At 40.2% G+C, this 25489-nt stretch overlaps 1 protein-coding gene across 14 annotated transcripts in view; it reads left to right on the top strand.

Annotated features, from left to right (window-relative positions):
* ppfibp2b (PPFIA binding protein 2b) overlaps nt 1-25489 on the top strand; it is a 105978-nt gene that overhangs the window by 3899 nt on the left and 76590 nt on the right. For 4 of the 14 annotated variants that reach the window (XM_078257699.1, XM_078257694.1, XM_078257702.1 and 1 more), the window contains exons 1-2: nt 12138-12252; nt 21254-21358. In XM_078257699.1, coding sequence (XP_078113825.1) covers nt 21277-21358 — 82 coding nt within the window. In that variant the 5' untranslated portion in view covers nt 12138-12252; nt 21254-21276. Of the gene's footprint in view, nt 1-12137; nt 12253-21253; nt 21359-25489 lie in introns of those variants that run through there. The other 10 variants (XM_078257704.1, XM_078257695.1, XM_078257693.1 and 7 more) reach the window with 5 other exon arrangements.

Raw genomic sequence — 25489 nt, 5'->3', positions numbered from 1 at the left:
GAGAGATTTTATTGAGTAAATATAACTCAAAACTTTAATAGTGGGTGAGACATGTCGCCTTTATCCCCAGTAGAAATTACACTCTTTAAAAGACCAAGCATTAGACCTAAAGACACACATCAGGTCAATTGTAACAAGTGGGCTTGGGTATAAGCAGTTATCAACTGCTTTATAGCCAAGTTGCCTGTCAGCTTGGGTATAAACAACAGCTGTGAAACTGTGTTGTACTGTACTGTTGCCTGGTTGTCGTACATTTAAACATATTTTCAGAATGGACTCGAGAGGACCTCCATTAAGACACAAACATTGATTGATTGATCTGTGACAACTGTTAAACCTTAAAAGCTAACAAAAAAGTAATCATCTTAGTCCAGGAATGAATGTGAGAGAAATAAAGGGTTAGCTGAGGTGAGGACAGGAAAGAAGGGAAATTAGCTGTATTGTTAACAAACGACTGGAGGATAAAAGCTTGCATTATTTGATTTTGTTTCCATCAGCTCCCTTCTGTTCCCTGAGAAAAAAACAGGGAGTGTTTGTGAGGCTGTTAGATGATGTAGCCCAGTGGTTCTCAATTTTTTTTGAGCTAAGGACTCATTCTAAGATAAAGATTATAAATGATATAAAAAATCTATAAGTTTCTTAATATAAAAGTATATTGATATTACTGTTCATATTCCTGATTTTCACATTATGCAAATTAGCCAAAACAAATCCATCATGGCGGACTTTTATGGTCCAAGAGCCTTTTTTGTAGAGCACATTGAGCTGGACTTGTGTGATAAATTTCAAGTCAGTTGGACTCACGGTGTGAGTGGTGTGGCCTTTCAAAGTTTTCACTTTTTTGGTGTTAAATTATAGTGCCACCGAATGGCATCATATTTTATGGGAAGCATTAGCACCATCATTTCCAGTTATGGTGACATTTTCTATGTCTCGAGCTAGTTCCAGCCCACAGCAACTTGAGAAAAGGCATAATAAGGCATATAATGCTAGATAGGCCACACCCCACATGCACCAATCAATATGACACTTCAGATTCTAGTTAATACTGGCTCCCAGAACATGTGCACACATTTTGGAGAAATTCTGTACACCAGGTTTTGAGGTACATATTCGTGCTATTGTTGGTGCCCCTTATGGGTTGAGCTCAAAATCTTTTTGTAGGCCTATTCATCAGGACAGACTGAAGATGTTACCAAATGTATAATGATTGGACAAACCGTTAGTAAGTAATGGACAATTTTCCTGCTAAGCCCCGTCCTTTGCAATGTTCTTTGATTGATTGCGGCCATGTTTTTTCACCAATCTTGCTCATTTATAGCAAGCCTCCAGGATGAGTGTAACATTACGTGATGCCCTCTGGCCCAGAAAGACTTTTCCCATAGACTTTACATGGCAAAAGGCACGTCTATATATCAGCGGATAATATGTTTGAGGTACATCAACTTACCAGTCCGAACACTTAAATTGTCCTTATTTAAATCATTATTTATGTTTTAAAAGTTTCACTAACTAAAACATGCACTAATAGCCGGATCCAGGGTTATTCAACTACGCAAAATGAATGCACTTAAAGGAGAATTCCGGCCAATTTTTACGTTAATCTTGATCGCTAAAGCTACACGAGTACTTTCGATAGAAAAAACCCAGACCCGAATCAGTGCAGGCAACAGCTGCAGTTACGTGTACAAGCGTCCCCTGAGCTAAAACGGCAGTTGTCGGGGCAAGTTTTAGAGTGTAGAGTTTTTAAACAGTAGTCTATACAATTTCAGTTTTATCCATTTAAAATTAAAGTGCATTATTTTAAATACAATGAAATGAATGTAGTTTTAAAAACAACACTGCTCTGTTCATTCTTTTTTCATGTTCCTCTGCACGAAAAATACTGTTCGGGATTTACTGTGTTGCTAAAATGTCCGCGGATATTATAATTGTACCAACGGGAACCCCCACTAGGCCAAAAACATTTCTTTTTTTTGCCAAAAATAAGGCCAAATATTCATTGTGTTCCCACTATATATTCAATCTGCAGTGCGAACCACCATGAACTGCAGCAATGCACAGCTGTGAGTCCATGAACGAGGCAACCGTCTGTGGTTAATTCACATCTGTAACAGCAGGACAGTCAAGTGTGTCATCTAAACTGCTAAAGTCAGTTGAAAAGTTGTCGGTAGCCTTCCGGTTACAAACAGGTGTGGTAGTGAATGGCACGCTGCGTGCTGACGGATTCGCTGTTTTTTTATTTTAGCTGAGAGAATATACGGTTAAAAATGATCGGTGATGCTGTTTTGCCCTCATTGTTCTCTCTCTGTGAAGTTTGCTGGAAGTGATGTAATGTAGCACTGCGCCAGAAAAAAATTGCCTTTTAAATGCGACATTGCTTGTAAGGAAATAATGGGAGTAACTGGTGGAACCAGCTTTAAAAGTGACATATTTTCTTTTTAAATAATACTGTGCAGTGGATCCAATTCACACTGTCGTGAAGAGTGGTTAATGTACATTTCAAAAAGTAACTAATAAATTTTTTTTTTTAACTTTAAAGTGTTAAATTGAGAACAGAATTTGATGTGGTGGTCTGTCTGTGCACCTGCTTCTTGATGACATTTACCTGAGACCTGTTAAAAGACAAACCCACACAGCCTATGCTTATGTGACTGTAACATAATCCTGTAATGTGAACTGTCTTTGTTCTTTTCTAGCAGGTTGTGACTCTATAAACTCTAGTCTCCTGTAGCCAAGGTGCTAGACTCTGAAATGTAGCACTTTACTGTTTACTGCCTGGCTGTCATTATAGAGATATAAGTTTTTACCACCCTGCAAGCTTGTGTTCAGTAATTTTTCAGTGGGTGGAAAATTTTAGACAGAATTTGGATGAAGACTAGTCAGTGCCAGTGGACTTCACGCATAGGCTTGTGCATGGGCAATTTATACCCTTTTTAGGGGGGCTCAAGCCACTGTATTGCCAATGAGGAGTACCTCTCAGCCTGTGAAAATGGTTATATCGTGTCTTATGTGGTTTTGGAGGAGCTTTGTCAAGTAAAAGTAACAGAATAACCAAGGGTGAACTCAGTTTGGGCTTAGAGACTACAAATTTACAGTTAAAACTGAGGGTGTGGAGCATGATGAGCAGATGTGGGCATCTACCAGACAGGGAGGGTAAAACAAAATGATGCTATTAGTGTAATAATAGGAAATGAGTATTACCAAGGAATTTGTTTCAGATTTACCCATGCTAGGGACACAAAATATGGATTTCTCAGCCTCTGTTGCTTTGATTTTTGACCTTCTTTTTTCAATGTCTGGTGCGAGGCCCCCAACTTAACCAAGTGATCATGCTTAAGAGTACCAATCAGCATTACGGGCAAACAATTAGTTTTGTTAGTGGTTTAAAAGCTGGGAACTGTTGGAAAAGTTGTTTACATGAGGTTGAGAGCATAGAGCGCCGAAGTCACGCCCTTCTACTTCCGGTCCATGGGACCTATCTTTGAATATGAACGGGAGTCAATGGAGAGATAATAATTATTTTTTGATCCTGTTTGAATTAAGCCATGAATTATGATGTTCATCAGTTTAATAGATAATTTTGCAAGTCAAGAAAGTCTCAGTTTATTGTTAAACTGCTGAAGTATAAGACTGTGAAAATACGTAATTAGAAAGACTACACACTTCAAAGTCGCATGGATGACGTCTCGCTGAAGCTACGATGTCTGTGTGTATCGTACCGGGGATGTAACGTTACTCAAATGAGCAGCGGATCTTGTCAGCATGTTCTTTTGCTTATCTCCTGAAAACACATTAGGTAAGATGACGTTACATGTGTTGTGGAACAGAGCTAAGCTAGCTAGCTAGCGAGCAAGTTGAGCATCAAGCTAGGTGACATAAATTGTGTGAGACGAGAGATGTAGTTCACTGAGCGGTTTCACAAAAAACTAAGTGGTCATCAGTGTTGGGCAAGTTACTTTTCAAAAGTAATTAGTTACAATTACTAGTTACTTCTTCCAAAAAGTAACTCAATTAGTTACTCAGTTACAAATTATAAAAGTAACTAGTTACTTCAGAAAGTAACTATTGCGTTACTTTCAAGTACATTTTTAAATGCTCAAATGTGACCCCCACCTCCACCCCTCTTTAACGGAACTTAAAATACATGTGCATGTTCAATTATTTATGATAAATCTGAATATTATAATGAAATGGACACTTAATACAATACATTATTAACAGAAACAATGTACACAAATTCTAAACTATTTTAATGTTGCTGTGGGACAAAGTGAGAGTAGCCTCCAATCAAATGCCATGTATGTCGATATTATGTTTATATAGTGGATCGATACAAATAACACAATAGATGTTTTGGAACTTTTGATATTTATTGCCCCTCAACAGGCCACAACTGGGCAAAATTAAATTTAAATTTAAATTAAATTATGCTTGTTAAGCACTATACCAAAAATAAATAACAAATATATACACTCTTTGTAGTGCAAACGGATCGGTTCTTTCTGGAGGCATTTTGCCAGTTCATTCCAAAATAGTAGTTCATCTGGGCCTGCAGTCAGTGGGACATACTGTATGAGAACATTTGCACACATTTAAGAAAACACGTTACAGATATTATTATTATTATTGTTATTTAAAGTTTGAGTAAGTTTGAATTACTTGACACTGACGTGGATAGGCACTTTTGCCCAGGGCATAGTTGTGCATTTCACAATTACATTCCTTTAATTTCTTGGAGGGAAAAGTAATGGCTACACTTCCATTTAAAAAAGGCTACTCTTGGATTATTTGGGCTCGTCATACCTGTCTCTCGTTGATTGACTCGCTTGTGATGTTTGTTGTGTGTCCGACTATGCGTGCTTCCATTTAGAGAAGGATACTTTTGGATTATTTGGGCTCGCCATACCCATCTCTCATTGACTGACTCGCTTGTGTTGTTCGTTGTGTATCCGACTATGCGTGCTTTCGAACACCCGCCCAACTCTACCTCTGATTGGCTTACCATGAAATTTTACTCAACCTCAGCCAATTGTCAGCATTTATGTGCTTGTCTCATGCACTGCCCACTAACCAAGGAAGAACAGTAAAAAAAAGTATTTTGCTCAGAGATCTAGTTGGTCTGTTGAAAAAAACTGCTTCAATTATAGTAACGCGCCACATTTTTTGGCAGTAACGGTAACGGCGTTATTAAGATGGGAAGGGTAATCAATTAAATTACTTGTTACTGAAAAAAGTAACGCCGTTAGTAACGCAGTTATTTATAACGCTGTTATTCCCATCACTGGTGGTCATATGACAAACCTACGGCTAACTGAGACTTTCTTCGGTTGAAAAATTATCTTTTAAATTGACGAACATCATATTTGTAATCCATGGCTCAATTCAGATGGGATCAAAAAATAATTTGCCTCTCCCCGTTCACTACCGTTCATATTTTTTCCGAATTAAGGTCCCATGAGGTCCACCGGAAGGGGAGCGTCTTCGCCTCTCTATTGGATGTGGATTGATGTTCTATCTCACAAACAGTTCAGGCCTTTGACTTCAGTCTAAAGCCACACCAGCATTTACAACAGTAAAAACTTGTAGCGAATTAACTTTGGTTAACATTGACACCCACATTTGCGCCATTGTCCAATATGAAAAAAAAGACGGAAAGTCCAAAACAGAGAAGGCTGGTGTAGCTTATTAGCTTATACCATCTACTTTAATTTAACCTCCTCACTAAGAGCATAAACTGCTCTACAACAGAGGGGTGGCTTGTAGACAAGTTATGAGACAATGGTAGAAAAATATCTCTTTAATAAACTATGAAAAAGTTATTGTGCTGTTGCTAGCTGACAGTAAGCTAGCACACTTTGGGAACTATTGTAACTAGAGCTAGCATGTTATAGCATTGCTAGTGTTTTAGCAGTTAGCTCACCAGCTACAGTAGTTCGCCAACTAGACCTAAGGCTACGTTTTGGTTTAAAAACGAATATCTTTTGCTACGTTAACATCTCCGCATTCACACTGCTCTGGCGTTTTAGAGCCCCTAAACCGCAGAAATTTGAAAACACTTGTGACCCTGTTTTGGTTTGGAATCTCCGGGGTTGTCTTGCAGTCTCAATGGCTGCAAACGGAGACCTTTGGCAACACCAACACTGACGCCAATGTTTCGCCGCCTGATTGGGCCTGAATATGCCAACTCACTGGTTCTGTGGGAATTTCTGAGTCTGAAAGTCTGTAAATCTGCCAAATTATGCCAAATTATTACTTGACTACCAAGATGGCCAAGTGGTGAAAATGAAAAAAGAGAGAGGTAGATTTTTAGGCTGATCTAAAGGACAGAACAGGGAACATCCTCATCTTAAATGTCACTGGTCCCGTCGCATTGATGTTAATTTGTGAAGAATCTGGTGTTTCTTGTTGGCTTGACTCCACTCACACACACACACACACACACACACACACACACACACACACACACACACACACACACGCACACACACACAAATACACACACAGTTGTATTTACTCTGTGTGACAGGAGGGCCTGGAGGGGCTTAGGTCTGGCCTCTAGCTGGTGACACTAATCCAAACAGGCTAAGCCAAATGAGGAAGAACGGCAAACTCACACACCCCTTGCTGTGTGTGTGTGTGTGTGTGTGTGTGTGTCTCATACTTCTCATACTGTGTCTCTGTGTTAATGTTTTACTCTTCTTCTCAAATGTACAGGTTCACGTGCATTCTGGCATTTCCTGTTCTCACAGGCTTGTTCCAATAATTGATCCTTCTGAAATTGTTGGTGATGGTGGAATTTCGATGTCAAGGTTTCTCATTTTGCAAAACAATGACAGCTTTCTGTAGATATTTGACAAGTAGGTTACTTAATATTTGACATGTAAAAATCCCTGACTCTCTGCATGTGTGTTATTGATTAATTCTGAAGACGTTTGTGTGCAATGAGCTTTCATCACTGAGTTAAAGGCTAGTTTTGGTCACTGCATGTAGTATTTTGCTTGAGTGTGATATTCTTACATAACTGTAAATACTTTTTTGAGGAGATTTCATCATTTGCATATGCATATCCAAATGCTGGAATAATGTTCCCAACCTTCTGTTCCTGTCAGGCAAGTTAGAAAACAAACTGCAGATGGAACATTTTTCTCCTCATAGATGTCAACATGGTTCACTGCTTCACTTCCCTAAAATTTCCCTTCATGTTATAATCAGGAATGCAGTGATGGGTGAAACCCCCTCTATATTTGTAGGAATAAAAAGTTAAAAAAAAAGAATATTCAACATGTATGACAATGCAGCTCAAGAATATATTTGTATGGTCCTATGGGGGGAAGCCATTGTATTTAGCATTAGTTGGACAGTGCACTTACAACTACCTACATTTTACACAAACTTAAGTAGTTAGGAGCCAGTACTGTCATCTGTTGAGAAAAGTGTTTGATTAGGCATTACACAAGAACTTAAGGAATCAATATTGATACTTAAAGGGTAACTACCGTTCTTTTAAACCTTAAAATTTGTCCAGTATTAAGCGAGATTGCTGCAGTCGGCAGCGGCGAAACAAGCTACAATGTAAGTTAATAGGGCAATTGTCCAGCTTGTATTTACCTTCACAAAAGTGCTCGTTTTGCCACTGACAGGCTCAGATTAATATTCTAAGTGTCTGACAACATTATGGAAAGGATTTCTAAAGAGGTCGACCTTTCTGTTAAAGAGTAGGATCCTTTTTCTGTACTTATAAAACGAGGCATTAGGAAGTTTGTAACTACACCAGAAGTATGTAGTAGTAGTAAGTAAATACTGCCCGATAGCCGAGAGGAGTATCCATCAGGCAAATGTTATTTAAATATACTTCTGGTGTAGTTACAAACTGTCTAATGCCTCGTTTTATAAGTACAGAAACTATTTGTACTACTGTAGAAGTTTGGTATCATTCCAGCCATTATTAGTGGGGTAATTTACGAGATACAAACGTGGATCCATTAGCCCCTGCACTAAGCTAACCAGCTGATAATGCTAACTCGACCAACGTTAAGGGAAAAAAGCTTATGGGGGATTGTTTGGCCTCAAGGTCAATGTGCAAAGCAGCCTAGGGTGAAATTATGCCAAACCATCACTTTAACTGTCAGATCATAATTTTTTTTTAAAGATTTTCTCTGGAGCTTCTCCACTCACTAAATAAAGAGTGGGCAGACATTCTAGAAATTTATGTGAAAACTAGTATTAGTATAACTCACATAAAGCCACATTGAGTGTGCCTGTGTGTCTCCATATTCTTCTGATCAAGTCAGTTTGATGATTAGTAATACGCTATGCTTATGATAATAGTCCAGAGGCTATGTGCTAAGTGTCATTCATCAATCTGCTCAGTGTCAGCTCATATCAGCTCTGTTGTTTGCCTTTGTTGGAGGAACTCTGGCTTTCTGGAGGAAATCTTTTTACCACTGTCTCTTTATAGTTGATCTCTTCTTCACTTTGGCTGTGCTTCTTTATCTTTCTGTTTCTGTCACTAGGTATATCTGTTTCTTTCTCATAGCACATTAAGTTGCATCAGGAGCGATTCTGGGATCAAACCTTTAGGGGGGCTCAGCCCCTAATGAGAATGTGACACGGTGCCTTGCAAAAGTGTTAATCCCCCCTGCTAAACCAGTAATTTCATTAGCCAATTATCTTTGAGCCAGCTACTGAACAACAACATTGTTTGACACAATGTTCTAACATTCAGCAATTTTAGTTGCTTACGTTTCAATTTGGGTTCTAATCTGCGCCATGAAATGACCAACTTCTTCACAACCACCTCCAATTGGCCAAAACTACGTTTCTGTTAACCCTTTCCTTGACTGGGTTACAGGTGCATAGCATTGGCGACAGCGACACAGGATATTAAACCTGTTTCAAGCCCTTTTAACCTGTAATTGTCTGTCCTCTGTCACTAACAGACGAGTACACAAACTCTCACTTGTAGCACCAAAATTGATTTAAAAAAAAAACAAAACGTTTTTTTAATATTATAATTTTTAGGGGGGCTGAGATGAAATTTAGGGGGGCTTGAAAAAGGGGTCTAACATCGCCCATGAGTTGCATTTTGTTTTAATAATTTAATATTGATAATCATTACATCCGGATCCAACGTTGCCCAATGCCATTTAATATACTAATGAGTTGGAATACTTGAAATTAATTCATTGCGCTGGCTTTTTATTATTTTTATATAAACAATCACCACGAACACACATAGGTCTTTCACCAGTTTAATCTATTGATTTTAGCTGTTGGTGCCCTTGGGCAAGTTGTAACACTGATGAATACTGTAGTCAAGCTGCTCTGCAACCGACATTACAGGAATGTAGTAAAACTGGACAACAGGTGTGAGAGTGTGTATAGTGTAACGATAGCCCTGTACACTCTTCTTCTTCTATTCTGCTGCTACAAGGTAAACGGTGTGCAGTCAACTTGTGTGTTTATTTATTAAGGTGGTAATTTGTTTCATAAGTCTGTTGTTGCTTCACTGTAATTAATAACCATAACATTACTAATGGGTCTCTAACCTTTACATGAGAAATGAAATCCCAATGAATCATTATAGGTTACCCTAAAGGTTTGCAGTATTGACACTTCCTTATGCAGGACTAAACAACAACAACAAATCTCTTCCCATAAAGGTTCCTGGGACACAGTCATATTAAAAAGTGGTTATATCTGTTTGAACGTCAGAGTATTATAAACATTTGAAAGCACACGGTAAAGGACACAGGACCGTGTTGTGATGATGTGCTGTGGATATTCTGACTTGTTTGTTGTTTCTCTAGCCTTCCTGTGACTCTTGTCAATGGCACGCTAGTACAGTCATGGAATGACCAAATCACTGTGTGCTCAGCGCGCAGCATTATTGTCTGTGCTGTTGTGTATTAGTGTTTTTGAGAGTACACTAGTTTATATCCACGACGTTCCACTTCCGGGATTGTTCAGGTGCAGCCGGAAATTCCGCCGGATGTCTCTCATTTGGGCCGGATGTCCGTTACCTTCTACTTTCTTTGTGTTGGCATTTTAAACTCTGGAGGATTTATGAGAACTATGGTTAACTGCTCCTCAGATTTTTGCAGGGTAAATCCAGACAGCTAGCTAGACAGTCGCTCCAATCTGAGTTTTCTGTTGCACGACTAAAACAACTTTTGCACGAAACAAGTTCCTTCCCGAAGCTATTTTGCAGAAGCGCCGTTGCTCTGTGCAGCGCTTAGCACCGCCCAAGACGATTGTGATTGGTAAATAAACCACATCACGTTTCCCTGAATGCTGTGTGGACTCCATAGACCCTCCTCAGCAGCGCTGTGTAGGAAGGTCTGGCAATGCAAGACTAAGAGTACACCAACCTTACCTCAGTTTACCCAACTTTTTATTTCTGGATTTTTCCCATCTGACATACTCTTTCCTGACATTTATTGTACACATTATTGTAAATGACATCAAGCTGATGACAATTGTGGGGTCTTTTAAAGGAAAAAGATTTTAAGTAATGTTTAAAATGTTCACATTGCTGTTTGTTACTCTCATGATGATCATTATACAAACAAAACAACACATGACTTACAGTCATGTGTTGTTTCGTTTGTATAACGGTTCATTACCCTCACTCTAGGGCAAAATAGATTACAGCGCAAATGAGAGCAGAAGTCAACTGGACTGACCAGAGTGTAACACAGAGCACAGTCAAGGAGAAAAGAATTAGATAATACATAGAGAGAGAAGAAAACAGAGCCATATATCCAACTGAGCAGAGCAGAACAGAGTTGAATGAAATGCACTTTAGCAGGACTAGGACAATAAAGAGCAGAGCAGTTCAGCACAGAGCAGTACAGATGAGTGGAGCGCTGGGAGTCACATGATACTATATATTCTTGCACCCGCAGCAGCCATGTATCAGCCACAGTTCACAGATCACACACTGCCCACAGTAATACACTAGAAAAGATAATCTAACCAGTGTTCAAGCCCACAGACTTAGCTGTAAGATGATACATTTTGTATAGCTTTTCTCACTCTAATGTGTGTGTGTTGGGCTAGTAGTGAGCCTGGGGAGAAAGTAGTCCACTTATAGAGAAATAATCTTACTAAATAAAAAAGCTATGCAAATCAGATACTGCAGTGTGTGGTCATGCCAGTGGAAGCTGAGGTGTTCAAGAGCAAGAGCTGTCTCAGCTGTGAGGAAATGTGTAACACAATATTATTGTATTTGTTTGTTATTCAATATTTTGTCCAAAGCACTTTTTTTTTATCATGAGTGTGTACATATGCAGAACGGTTGACCTTAGTGAAACTCAAAACATAAACTGTGGTGGTGTTAGTGCCTTGCTGTACCTACTATATAAAGCTCTATGCATGTTGGCAACAGTTTTTTTTCTCAATTTCCACGCAACCACAGTTGGAGCCTGGGTTTGTCAGTAGATTTGTTTATATATTTTGACTCAACTTTTAGCTCATTTTCTCTGAACCCATTTCAAAACGCAGCCTGAGTTTCCTCAGCCTACTCGGTATGCTTTTCTTGAGTCCGACGGCCACAGCTGATCAGGCCAACACATACTATATGTACAGAAAAACCATATCATAACTCATCTTGTCCGCTGTTTGCTGAACTTAATCATATTATTTGACTTTTCCTTAGTTGCTGTGTTTTGCTGTGCTCCTATGTCCACTGTTCATATGTCTTTAGTCACTTTTGTTCTGAAATGTGCAAAATAAATCAGGTTGACTTATATGTTCTGATTAGACAATCAACATGGTGCAGGTCCATGCAACCCTCAGCAGAGATTGGCAAATCAATAAGGATAACAGAAGGCTGTGCATCAGAAGTGTATAAAGAAGAGTTGTTTACAAAATTGCTCATGACATTACATTAAACCAGTAATGCACTGAGACCTTGTGATAGTCCCGATGGCGCTAATCATAAAGCTGATAGTAGCGGAGCCACTTGGCTAGCAGACAGTGAGATAGCCATAGCTTCTGGATTGGTGCTTACTGTCAGCTGTGAGCAGTTGAGCACATAAACACACAGACACACTCGCTTCCTAATCACTCTTACCTCTCCACTCATCTCCTCCCTCTCTCTTCCTCTTCTCTCCTTCCTGTCTGTATCGCACTCTCATAGAGAGATCTCTGTGTGGTAGAGTTGGACCGAGACTGGAGGGGATAGGAGGAGTGAGGTTGGAGTAAAGCAACGGACACACTGCTTTGTTTTGTGTTCTCACAACACAGGTGCAGTACATGGAAAAGATCTCTTGATATGATTGTTTGCATACAGGCGCCTAGCAGATGTGTGAGTTTATCACATGGCATGTTCATGGATAATATGGCTGGAAAAGTGGACTGTGTGTTGAGACATTGACTGACATTCCAAATACCTGAGTTTAAGTCCAGCATTGGAAACTGTTCTGGGGTCTGAAAGTTGAAGCTTTATCAGTGTTTATTATGTCAGTAAACTGCAGTAAGGTGATGATCCATGCATTGTTGTCAGTAAACTGCTTTGTCAACACTGAAACATGGTGTCTGCAGTAAGTTGATGATCCATGCATTGTTGTCAGTAAACTGCTCTGTCAACGCGGAAACATGGTTGACCTGCTTGCTTGGATGACAGGCTTTAAAGGATTGCGTAGCAAATCCTGTTGGTTTTTAGATTGAGGCTAACACAGTTTTTAACTCATGCCATAGGAGCTCTTGGGCCATTTTGACTTACTCAACCTTGAATATCGTGTAAAAGAAGGTATTATATTCTTCAGTGTTAAGTGCTTAACTGAATGACAAATGTGTATTTGCATGGCAATACTTTTGAGAAATGTACATGCTGCCCGTTACAAACAGCAATCCAAACAGTTCTCGTAGCTATACAAAGTTTGCGGACGCAGACATTAGACGATTTGATATGTCCTATTAGCACCTGATTAAAAAAGAGTTTCACTCTCAGTGAAGCTGTCCGTTTTTAACACAACAGGCAGATTGTGCAGAGTGCCAACTTCCCTTTTGACTCAGGAGACACAGCTGTCAACACTGGAGTGGGTGTAGCTGTAAAAAAAAACAGGTCACATATTGTCATGTTTGACTAACTCGTTTTTCTGGAGTGTATTTCTATTGCTGGTAAAAGGCATGTCTGTTTCTACATCCACTAAGACATGATTAAATCAAGGAGCACGGACAATGTGACTTAACCTCAGTAACCACAATCCTGTTCTTCAGTTTGACAGGGATGATTGTCTGAATGTATTTGGAACAATGCAATGCTATTGTCATGGTAATTATTATTATTTAGGGAGTAATCCACAACAGCTACTGTAAACTACTGTAGCTGTCATATCAAAAATGCTCTTTAATCCTTTGACTATACAGTAATGCAACCCGCTATAAAGTGTGGTTTAGACCTTCTCTATCTGTAAAGTGTCCTGAGATAATGTCTGTTATGGTTGGACACTATGAATAAAGTTGGATTGAATTAAATTCATAGTAGTTTTTATATTAACACCCTAAATAAACCCTTATGTATTTAACGTATTATTTTACACAGGTATGAAAACTGCAAAATACATTTTAATTTGGAACATAGTCATAAAGCAATGGTGGCTCTGAGAGCTTAATGCATTGCAACTTAAGAAGACACCCAAATAGACAAAACACAAATGAGGGAATCTTAACCAGGTTGACAACACATGCATAGCATTTAGAAAGAAAGAAAAAAAACACTGGAAAGTGAGTAAACACAACCACATACAGAAACAGGATGCAAAAACAGAAAACACAGCCAAATACAGAAATATTCTGCAAGAAAAAAACTGAAAAGCCCTGCAGAAACAGAGAAGACAGAATCCCTTTGGTGGTTGTTATTAATATGAAATTTCATACAAATGCTGCCCATGTTTTCTGTCAAATTGATAAATATGTTTTGTTCTTTTTCGCATTTGTTTTGTCCACTTGCATGTTATTAAATAAGTTACCATCCATCCATCCATCTTCGTCCGTTCGTTCATTCTCAACTAAAATACATGGCTAAAGAAAGCATCAAAACATGATGTCACAGTAAAACATTTGTATGACATTTTTTTGAACAGTTCCATTCATTAGGCATTCCTTTATCAAGATTTAACCAAGATCATGAGATATCCAGAGAACCTCACACACACAGACACACCCTCTCTACTCACTCTCCTCTCTCTCACTGTCTTTCCCACAAGCACACACACGCACACACACACAAACACACACACACACACACACACACACACACACACACACACACACACACACACACACACACACACAGAGCAGTTGTACAGATTTCGCAATATGGGAGACAGTGGACAGGTTGTTACAGTTTGCCTTGTCCGCTCTGTTGGAACAGGACAGTAATCTATAAATCAGCACCTTAACATACACACAGTTTCACAATGGAGCACACATGAAAACCCACATTTCCCTTGCTTACACACACTGTCTTTTAAAAAAAAAAAACACACACACACACACACACACACACACAGAGAAAGACAAAGACACTGTTGTCACATTGCTGTTGAACAGAATCAGTCAGTCATAGTCTCTGAATTGTGCTGTCACCCTCTGTCTCAGCAAGACTAATACGGAGGCATTTTATAATCATTAACACTACTAGTGCCACGCTTTTTTCAAATGCACACAGTTGCAGTCATGCATAATTGGCACATGCTTTGACTTAAAAATGGGAGAATTGTGACAGCGTTGTAATGATGGCATGTTACTTTAAGTCCATTGCCAATATGTAAAACTGACAGCTAGCGTTTACCAGTTTTTTTTGTCGTCACAACTGAAGCAATGTGCAAAACTCTAACTACAGTCTGCATTACCAACAGTCACCTGAACTAAACAGTTCAACTCATTCCAAGCAACACAACTCTTCACACATGTCTCAAAACAGGCTTAGTGCAGTGAAACACTGTGAACAATCCTCATTGAGACAACACACACACCGTTACTCAGAACACACTGGGGGCCAGATGTATTAACGCTTTTGCGCCCACTTCAGGCGTATTTGTTTGGTAACGTGCGCGTAAAAGCATGGCGAGGTATGTAAAAACAGGCCGCACTGAGGTAAAGGCACAGACTGCCTGTCGCGGGAACTGAAAATTGCGCCTTTTCATGTCATGCATATGCATTCACGGGAGGGTCAAGGGGAAAGTGGGAGTTTCCCATAAAGAGATGGGAGGGGAAGCGTAAAGTGCGCATAATTATGTATTCCGTGGTATGTACAAAAACCGCCCGTGAAAGCGCGCCTCTATTTTGCGGTGAAAATTCTCCGCCTCTTAAAAGCAGGTGTAAACCTGGAAGCGGATTTCCTCGCTGGTGCTTGCGACACTAGTTGCAGTCTTCTCCTGAACAGCGGTGGCGCTAATGAGCAAAGGCTACCGACGTTGCTCTTTCTACGGACTAGAAGAAGAAGAAAAAAGTAAACAACGGCAGAACTGGCTGCAGCATTGCCGTCAATGCTTCGATTTGATTGGATGACCTACTTGGTCGGATCAAGCCTTTCATTCACCATAAAAGAACTCATCTTCACCCAGTAAGTTTAGCAGAGAGACTTGCAGTCACTCTGAGAGTCCTGGCATCCGGTTGTCTGCGAACCCATTCAGGCCTCCCGTTTCCGCTTTGTCGTGCGCGACTTAAATCCATAAATCGGGTGCGCTGGCAGGATATTACATCATTTTGATGTCACGACGGCGCGCACCACCTTGGATGCGTCCAGTATAATTGTCGCTTAAGTCCACAGTTTCACTATAGTAAAGGTAGTGTTTTTCACGTTTTTTATATGTATGTAACCTCAAGATCTTCTTTATTTCTAAAAAAAAGTCTTCTATATATATATATACACACAGTATGTATTCACTAACAAGTCTTTCAGTTGAAATTGCAATCAGCAGTGTTTGAAATGCACCAGACTGAATCCACAGTGTTTTACAGGTGGTGGTTAAAGTGGGATAAGTGTGTAGAGTTTTGAAAACTGTGTTCAAGCAATGAAAAACAAACTAGAGTTTGGTTCACATGAACTGCTGCTGTGCAGACTGTAATTAGAGTTTTGCACATGTAGCTCCAGTTGTGCCCACTGTCGTTTAGCACTCGAAAAAAAAAAACCTGTAAAATAGTTACTGCAGTTCAAATTCAAAATACTTGAGAGTTGCCTCTCCTGGCCCCTCCTCCCCAGACTCGAAGTTCACGGGGGTTACCAGGTTGAGAACGCAGCATCCAACATTGTTGCCAGATGCTAGTCTCACATAGCCAGACATTCCTCCACAGCGTAGCGGAGTAGCTAATGTTGGATGCTGGCTATGTTGACAGTCACAAAAACTCGTGCTCACGCGGAGCTCTGTACCCGACTGACAGCCACACTTTCTCGGCTTAAAAATACGGCAACAACCGCTAAAAACATCACAACCCTGCTGTCCTCTCTACCCAACTGACAGAAACACTTCCTTAGCTTAAACTGACTCACCGTTTGTCGGCTACAGCCGCTGAACACGGTTGTTTTGCCAAAATTACATTGCATGTTTCCATTATGAGGAAGTTAAACCAGCGATTTCTGTCATAGGTCTGTCACGGTGGTTGTAAACAGCCGTGGCCCGCTTGCCTGTTCCTCAGGTAATGTAAGCAGTTATCGCGTGTTAGCATGAGGTGTTACCCCGGACCAGTCCGGTTCACTTCACTCGCTGTCTCTCAGTTGTTTTTGCGAGTAACTATCTTGAGTACTCTATATAATTCAATGCGAGTACACAGATGTTGAAATGACTGAAAATGCCTGTCCCTAGTAGCCGTGATAAATTAGCCTGAGGTAAAATTCAATGTTCTGTCCTTTTGGGCTCGAAGCTGTCTTCCTCTTTTAAATACATCTCCAATATTTACCTGGGTAAATTTACGTCTCTGTTCATGCAACTCTTTAGAAAAGTTTTTTCGGTGGGGTAAAATCTATCTCCGTTGATCCCGTTCGTTTGTTTGCTGCTTCCATGGCTGTAGCGTGCTGGGTTTGCGTTCTTACAGGTATATCTGGCAACCTGGCCGGGCTGTCAAAATGGGCAGTTGATAACAACACACAGGCCAAAACACAAACAGACATTCTGTCACGGAATGGAAATTTTGAAGGAGAAAATACTGGCTTTAGCATCGTTCTCAGAAAAGATAGTATTTCAACTTAGCAAAGTTTCCTTAATATCTGATGACATATTGTGGTCATTTTTGGATTTAATACAGTAAATATATTACTTATTGCAACTTTAATACAGATTGTCAGTGTCAGCGTCATGATGAGCTGTGGCTGTGAAAGTTAGTGCTAATGTAGATGGGCATTAGGGTGCTGTCTAGGGGGTTTATACTCCCAAGGCATCAATAGATTACATCACTGTCCTTCCCCTTGATTTCAGCATGTTGATGTCTATTTGGCTGTAAGTCAGCATGACAGCATAACAGAAGAAAGAGAGCCTTGAAGGAGATATGTCAGAGAAGAGATGAGTGCCAGGCAAAGAAGGAATGACAGGAGGAAGGATGGGCACAGTGAAAAGCAGGAAAGAGGGATGGCAGGAGATGGAGGGGCAGCCAGAGGCAGCGATGACAGATGAAAAGTCAATCCTGCTTCAAGGAATAATGTATTTAATTGTTCCTGGCTATACTGTACATGTACGCTTTATTCTAGTGGTGGTTTTGAAAGACGTGTGCATGTATGGGTTAAATGTACGTATATTAGGGCTGTAACGATATGCGATATGAAACCGAAATCGCGATACTCAGATCCACGAACCTGTGAGTGAGAAGGCAGAATCGCGACACACCTCTTCCAACTCCCAGAGTTATCCTTCACGTCCAGATCCAATGCTACCAAATCTTTAAATTACTATTAGTATTAGTCGTTTTGGTGCCTTATCCCCTTTTTGTCGGGTCATTTTAGCTTCGGTCCCCCTACAGGTTGGAAGCGGAATTGTCCATTACTGTTACCATTACCATTAGTCTCATTCGAACGGGTTAATGTACCACTGAAACGATTTTGGAAACATTATTTTTAGGTACAAAAGAATCTTTGGTTTTGGATCGATCGATATTGAAACAATCAATATCAATAAATAAGGTCTCTGTTGTATGACTGTGTTGCAAAGTGCCAGAAAAAAAGTAGTATTACGTTTACTATGTATCTTTTTTTTAATATCTTTTGGCTCTGGGCAAGCACGTCATCTAACCAAAATCACTTATGCTTGTTAGATGGTTACCAACTGGTAACCCAGAAATGTTCTGGGTGGTTTTAATCACCTGCTGCAGAACACTCGTGTCCTGGGCCGCGCACCAACCATGCCAATTTGTTTACATTCAGGATGCTTTCTATTAGCCTGGTCCTACCAGACTCTCGTACATTTCATTTGTACAGAGAGTCTGGCCACTCTCCATTGACAAGTGTTAACCTCCTTGAAGGCGGGTACTCTGTTGAAGTTTAAAACTATTGGATCTGCCCAGAGCCACTCTGGTAGTCTGGCTCCGCCCTCCTACATACAGTATGGTAGGACCAGGCTAACAAGAGGGGAGACGACAACAACTATCGGCTTAGCATCGCAAGCGTTCGCCTTAGCACACCCCTTCATCACTAACCGAGTAAGCTGGAAAATCGAACATTTCCCGAACCCCAAGGGGAGGAGGGCCACAACATCATGGCCACCAACAAAACTCAGCAAAGATTGTTCTTGCTCGGGCTTTAACTTCTGGATATTCGGTACTACAACTCAAACTAGCGCACGTCATGACCTCACCGTCATCGTTCTCAGTAGGGATGCACCGATCCGACTTTTTCAGTCCCGATACCGATGCCAGGGCTTTGTGTATCTGTCAATACCCGATACCGATCCGATACCATTGTTGAATAAATAATAAACTGTATACCTTCCACCTTATACCTTCCTTCTACCATGTGGAAGAGACTAAAGGCACCAGACCTTCCTAACTAAACATTACTTTCCTAACTAAGACAAAATAACATAGATGTAATGTATTGAATTCTTATTTGTTATTTAAAAAACAATTGTGCGACAATATAATGTAATCAAACTTAAAATAAATTTAAATAAATAATAATGGGCATTTACAGTGTCTCACAGAAGTGAGTACACCCCTCACATTTTTCGTAAATATTTCATTATATCTTTTAATGGGACAACACTGAAGAAATTACAATTTGCTACAATGTAAAGTATGAACATTTTCACTTAGGGGTGTACTCACTTTTGTTGCCAACGGTTTAGACATTAATGGCTGTGTGTTGAGTTATTTTGAGGGGACAGCACATTTACACTGTTATACAAGCTGTACACTTTACATTGTAGCAAAGTGTAATTTCTTCAGTGTTGTCCCATTAAAAGAATTAATGAAATATTTACAAAAATGTGAGGGGTGTACTCACTTTTGTGAGATACTGTATATAGGTTTATAATGGCTTATTCTACTGCCAGGAGTACATAGAATATCACAAAAACATTTTAATGTCATCATGTTTACTAAAAGCTTTGATTACTAAAGGGTTTGCTTGGCTCCACAACATTATACAATAAGGTTATATGAAGGAGAATGCATGAAATAGTTACAGAATCTAAACTATTTTTATTGTGCAAACTGCAAAGTAGTAAAATAAACTTAAATCAAATGAATACACATACAAACAACTTTAACATTGTTTCCCTTTCAAAACAAAATAGTTGTAAGATAGTTGTACAAACACTACTTTGGCCACAGGTTGTTGTAGAAAAGTGGGCGACTGAACGTAGCTCCGCTGTCAGCCTCCTTCGGTGTTTGAATAATGTTAGTAGGTTGGCGGACGTATTTCAGCGAGGCAAAACATCTTAAATCCAGTGTTTTAATCATTGCTTTGAACCCGTCTTTCTCCCGTCTTTCTCAACGGTCTGTAGCGGCAACGTAGGTGGATTGCGTTCATAATGTTGCTCCGCTGCATGCTTGAAGTGACATGTCTTTAACGTTAGCACGGCCGAGTAACGTTAGCGCAACTAAGTAATGTTAGAGCGACAGGCACCAACAGTGGCTAAATTATGTCCGATTTTTTTGAAACAAAAAACTTCGGAACAACAGACAGCTCCTCTCTTGAGCATACGTTGTTCTGGTGTATCTCCGGTCTTTCTTCTCTGTTCTTGAATGTGCAGTAGCAGCCAGAGCCTCTCCCAGCTTAACAGACTGTTATGCTACCTGGCTAGCTAGTAGCTGTAATATTTACCCAACATGACGTTTGGCGGTGTACATTTGTAAATGTAAAATTATTAGTGTTAGAAATTGATTAAGTCACAAATTGTTGTGTGCTATGATGTTTTATCCTGTTAAAGAGAGTTAGTTGTGGGTTATTCATTGTTGTGTTATAAAGTTACTACCATGAGTGAGAAGGGTACGCAGTTAACAGGGGTTCCGGTGCTGCGACGGAGAAAAAAAAACCTGGATCGGCCCGTGGATCTGTTAATTTTTCCGATCCAGGTATTTTGTCAATATCGGGGCCGATATCCGATCTTAATATCGGATTGGTGCACCCCTAGTTCTCAGCCACTCCCTCTGTTCGCTGATTGGACTGCCCAAGATTTGGTCGGAGAAAACCCAAGAATATACCGCAAACCCAGACAAAGTACTGAAGGAAAATGAAAATTGAGCGGAAGTACGTAGGAGGGCGGAGCCAGGCTAGTTTTCTATTCCTCCTTCCTTCTACTCCTCTGTAAATGTTAACAAGAACTTGGCATGGAATTCTTTCTTTCTTTACTTTCCTTAAGAAATAAAGCCATACAAGCTTTTTTTAACCAGGGTGGAAATGTGAAATGACCATGTCAGGTTCTATGTGATGTCTGTGAAAAAATCCTCAAAGCTTTGCTAATAACCTAACTTGTTGCATAGAGAATAGTTTTATGTATTTGACAAAATTAAAGAGGCATTTGAAAATCTTTAAACTCTTAGGACCTCTGTTGTAGACCAGTAGAAATGGCAAGAACATCAGTAAAATCTCTTGCTCGTTCATTTAAGTAATCACTGAGTCATTTGTATTTTCAATAACCATATTTTCACTGTCTCAAATATTTTATGGTAAGTTAATTACCTGGAACCATGCAGAACAGGAGTGGGCACACTGTGCATCACCAGTCAACATTCGTTGCATACTATACTGTATACAAAAAGACTGTACAGTAAGCTAATAAACCCAATTTTAATTTTTTTTCTTTTTCTACAGAACATCAGAACACCTGAGATCTGATGCTTCCCGCCATCACCATGGAAACGGAGGCCAGTCACATGCTGGAGGCGGCACTGGAGCAGATGGATGACATCATCGCAGGTAAGAGCTATGAAGTAGCAGGCAAAAGTGGCCCAAATCAGTTCTTTTTGGGGGTCAAGTGACCAGGTCAGACTTCTTCAGAAGTAGTGTGAATACTCAAATCTTGCCCAGATCAAATCAGATTTAGACCACTTCCATATGTGGTCCTGAATCAGACCCAGGTTTGATTTTTTTTCAATGCGGCTGCGGTGTGAACAACCAAGGTGGATTTGATGCGACTTTTACGTCAATAACCCTCGCTGCGCCCTCTCTCCCCGTGGGGAGGGTACGGGGCCCCCTGCTCCCGGTGCAGCTGTCAACCGGGGCAGACTGTCCTCAGTGTGCAGCAACCGCGTCTCGTCGCCAGGGCGGGGATCGGCTCACGTAAAAGGCGTCAGGGGTCTACAGCGATGTTGGCAACCCACCCGACCCCTCCTGAAACACGGACCAAGGAGTCTAACGTGCGTGCAGGTCAGAGGGTTGATAAAACCCTGTAGCGCAATGAAAATGAGGGCCGGCGTGCGCCGGCTGAGGTGGGATCCCGGGCCCTCGGGGTCGGGCGCACCACCGTCTCACCCGCACCATCGGGGAGGTGGAGCGTGAGCGCGTGCAATAGGACCCGAAAGATGGTGAACTATGCCTGGGCAGGGCGAAGCCAGAGGAAACTCTGGTGGAGGCTCGTAGCGGTCCTGACGTGCAAATCGGTCGTCCGGTCACACAGACCTCTGTAGTGAATTTGCAGCCATAAACCTGCAAAAGGCCAAAATAGCCAATTTGGCTCTCTTTCTCTTCATTCTCTCCTCCTCAGCACCTGCTCATTAATGTTAAGGCTGCCATTACACAAACATTTTGAAATAAAAGTGAAAATACTTACTTCCTCCATAACCTCCCTAACTTTAGTGCAACAGCATGCTGCGTCTGATGTCATTGTTATTGTTCTTTTGCGCATGCTGGTCAGTTCGAAACCGCAAACAGTTCACACTGGAATCTGATATAGGCCACATTTTAAAAGGTAATGTGAACAGCGAAACAAAAAATCGGATCTGAGCAAAAAATCCAAATTAAGCATTAAGACTTGTGATGTGAACGTAGCTTATGAGGACTTGTTAAAGTACGCCTAAAAATAGCGAAAAATGCACTAAAATTGCACAGTAAATTCAAAATGGCTGACTTCCTGTTGAGTTTATGGTACACGCCCAAAAGGCTTTTTTATAGGTCTCAACATGTTACATACGTGTACCAATTTCTGTTGTTCTACGTGAAAGTTAAAGGAGGGGCTTTTACTTCGAAAATGGTTAGGTAGCACTCTTGAGCCATTTTGTCCCACCCAAGCAAGAAACCCATAACATTTCAATTTTTCACCAATCCTGATGCATATGCACATTTCAGTGAGTGTTTGAACATGTTAAACCCCTCAAAATGGGATTCATTGCACTTAATAATAATTCTTTCAGTTTCTATAAGGTCCCTTTCGTTGCTCGGGCCCTAACAAATGGTTTTAAATGACTTTGCTTGGATTTAAAAAAAAATTAAAAAAGAAGAATTTTGGTAGGGGTACCCCCATATAGGACATATAACACATATACCTTCAGAACAAGTCATATCTGATGGTTGTATGTAAAGGAACACCATGGAAAATGAATGTATAGATTTTTTTTTGGATGTCCCTTGGGATCACATAAAACCTTGAATGACTACTATTTTAATGACTATTAGTTATGTTATGTTATGTTTAATGTGTTATAATTCACATTAAACTGAACAGTTCCATTGATGGTAAAGTGAGACAAAGTGAATGGGACTTCTTTGGGAATATTTATGTTGACGTTTTGTCTCGTTTTCTTATCGCTCAGGCGCTGCAGTTGACACACCAGAGGGCTATTTCACAAAAAAGCCTGCTCCTGACAAGGCTAACAGCCAGGATTTATTAATCCTGCTGCCTTTTCTGTTCACTCAGCAGTGCTTTTATCCTATTAAAAAAAATCAAAAAAACTTGTGCATATTGCTGTTCATTTAAGTACTGCTATTATTTAAATTTGTGACCATTATTTTAATAATTATTCATGTGACATTGTTAAACGCACATTTATCTGAATTACTTCAGCCTGACTCGACCTAGTTGCTCCTCCTCAGCCTGGCTTGGCCTTCGTGAAACGCACCTAGCCAGGATGATTAGACTAGGCCAAGTCTCGCTTTATCGTTTATCCTGGATTTAATAATTCTGCTTTTGTGAAACAGCTCCCTGGAAACACAATGTTACAATGTAGGCTAACTATTGTCCCTACGGCTGAAGTTACTGGGTAGCGATCATAGACTGTATATGAAGATGTAGCGATAGGCGCTCACCAGACCTGCTACCGTTGCCTGGATTGGAGGATAGAATCTTGACATGTAATGAAATATAAATAGGCCTATCTCTGAGAATTACAGCAGTTGTTTTCAACAACAATAACAGACTGATTAAAAGAGAGAGAGAGCTCATAGACGAGAGAAAGGTGCGACAGACTTTAGTGTACAACCAGGGTGCAATTTGTCGGGGGGGATGCGTGGGATTTCCCCCGTTGCTGGTCTACATGTCCCTGCCTCTGCTGAATAATTTTTTATCCCCGGTGGGGACAAAATGTATCCCCCCCTCAAAGTGATCAATGCTACTTCACCAATAGACCATATATTATATACCTAAAATAGAAGTATTTTAAACTAAGTAAAGCGCTATAACATGAACCCATAGTGCCAGATCGATAAAATCCGAGCAACAGTTGCTGGCTGCATTTAACCGCTACAGAGCTCCGGGACGCCGGCTACCAGCGGCAGTTGTTTAGCTGAGTAAAAGTTAGCATCATGCGGCGATGACCGTTAAGTTTAAGTACCAAAACGACTAGTTAAGTTTAGGAAAACATGTTATTTTTCATTGAATATTGAAGCTCATAAATGGCTGTTTTGGCATGGCTGGCCGAGTGGCACTATATCCATGGTATTGCAGTAAAAGGGGGATTTAATTTTTGCATTTTTTGTTTTGTGGTGCATGATCAAAAAACATCCCCCCCTCTGCTTTTTTCAGAATCGCACCCTGTGTACAATACAACAACTTAATTTGCTCATGAAGCCGATTGTTACTATACAATTAAATATGCAATTATCAGGTTTATCAGTGAAGAGTATGAACTACACTGCAGACTATATTCTCTACTCACAGAGTGACGGCTAATTCCTATGAACGTGTCCAGGGCTGGTTGAAGGCGCATCGGCGGGTCATCACCGTTAGACATAGTCTTGTGAATGAAATGTCTCTATTGTCACTGTGCTGCATTTTTATTAACTATGACAATCTGGTCATGGGTCACATCTCTCGCCAGCCAAACTAGGCCTGCACGATTCGGGGAAAAATATGAATCACGATTTTTTAGCTTAGAATTGATATCACGATTCTCTGCCACGATTTTTTTTTCACAAAGTGTAATGTTTATTGCACACATGAACCATGACAAAACAAAACAAATTGGCAGTACCAATTGGCAGTAGTTTTTTTGGCACCTATAGCACATTGCGCATCACCACAAGCATGTAAGCATAGAGGCTTCAATGAATAAAGAAAATAAAGTATATACTGGCCATAGTAGGCTACCAAAAATAGTGACATATAACACATTGAACTAGATATGGCCCTGATACAGGCTCTATCTGAGCTCCTTGAACATGTCTTTACATAATTAAAACATGTTAATGTTAATGTCAAATGCTTTCAATAAATTAATTGAAGGATAAAAAATTAAATCGCGAACAGGGGTGAATCGAGATCACGATTTTATAATGATTTATCGTGCGGGCCTAAGCCAAACTATATCGAAAAATATTTCAAATGTAGTTTGAAAATATATTGATATAGCCTAAACAGTTGATATACTGCCCAGCCCTACAGCAGGTTAAGAAGTGATAAACTAAACTAGTGTACTTCACCTTTGACACTGCCTCATTTACTGTGTTAATATGTGTGTGTTTGTCTGTGTGTGTGTGTGTGTGTGTGTATGTGTGTGTTATATACATGTGTGTGTGTGCTTTCAAGTGTGTAACTCGTGTCTATTTGCTGCAGCCAGTTCAGCCTTGTCCAACGAGATTTAACTAACAGTGGAGTAAATGTTTAATGTAGTCCAC

This window comes from Sander vitreus, chromosome 8 (genome assembly GCF_031162955.1).
Source record: "Sander vitreus isolate 19-12246 chromosome 8, sanVit1, whole genome shotgun sequence".
Classification (NCBI taxonomy): Eukaryota; Metazoa; Chordata; class Actinopteri; order Perciformes; family Percidae; genus Sander; species Sander vitreus.
The sequence above is the reverse complement of the archived record's forward strand: the minus strand, read 5'-3'. Positions and strand labels throughout refer to the sequence as shown.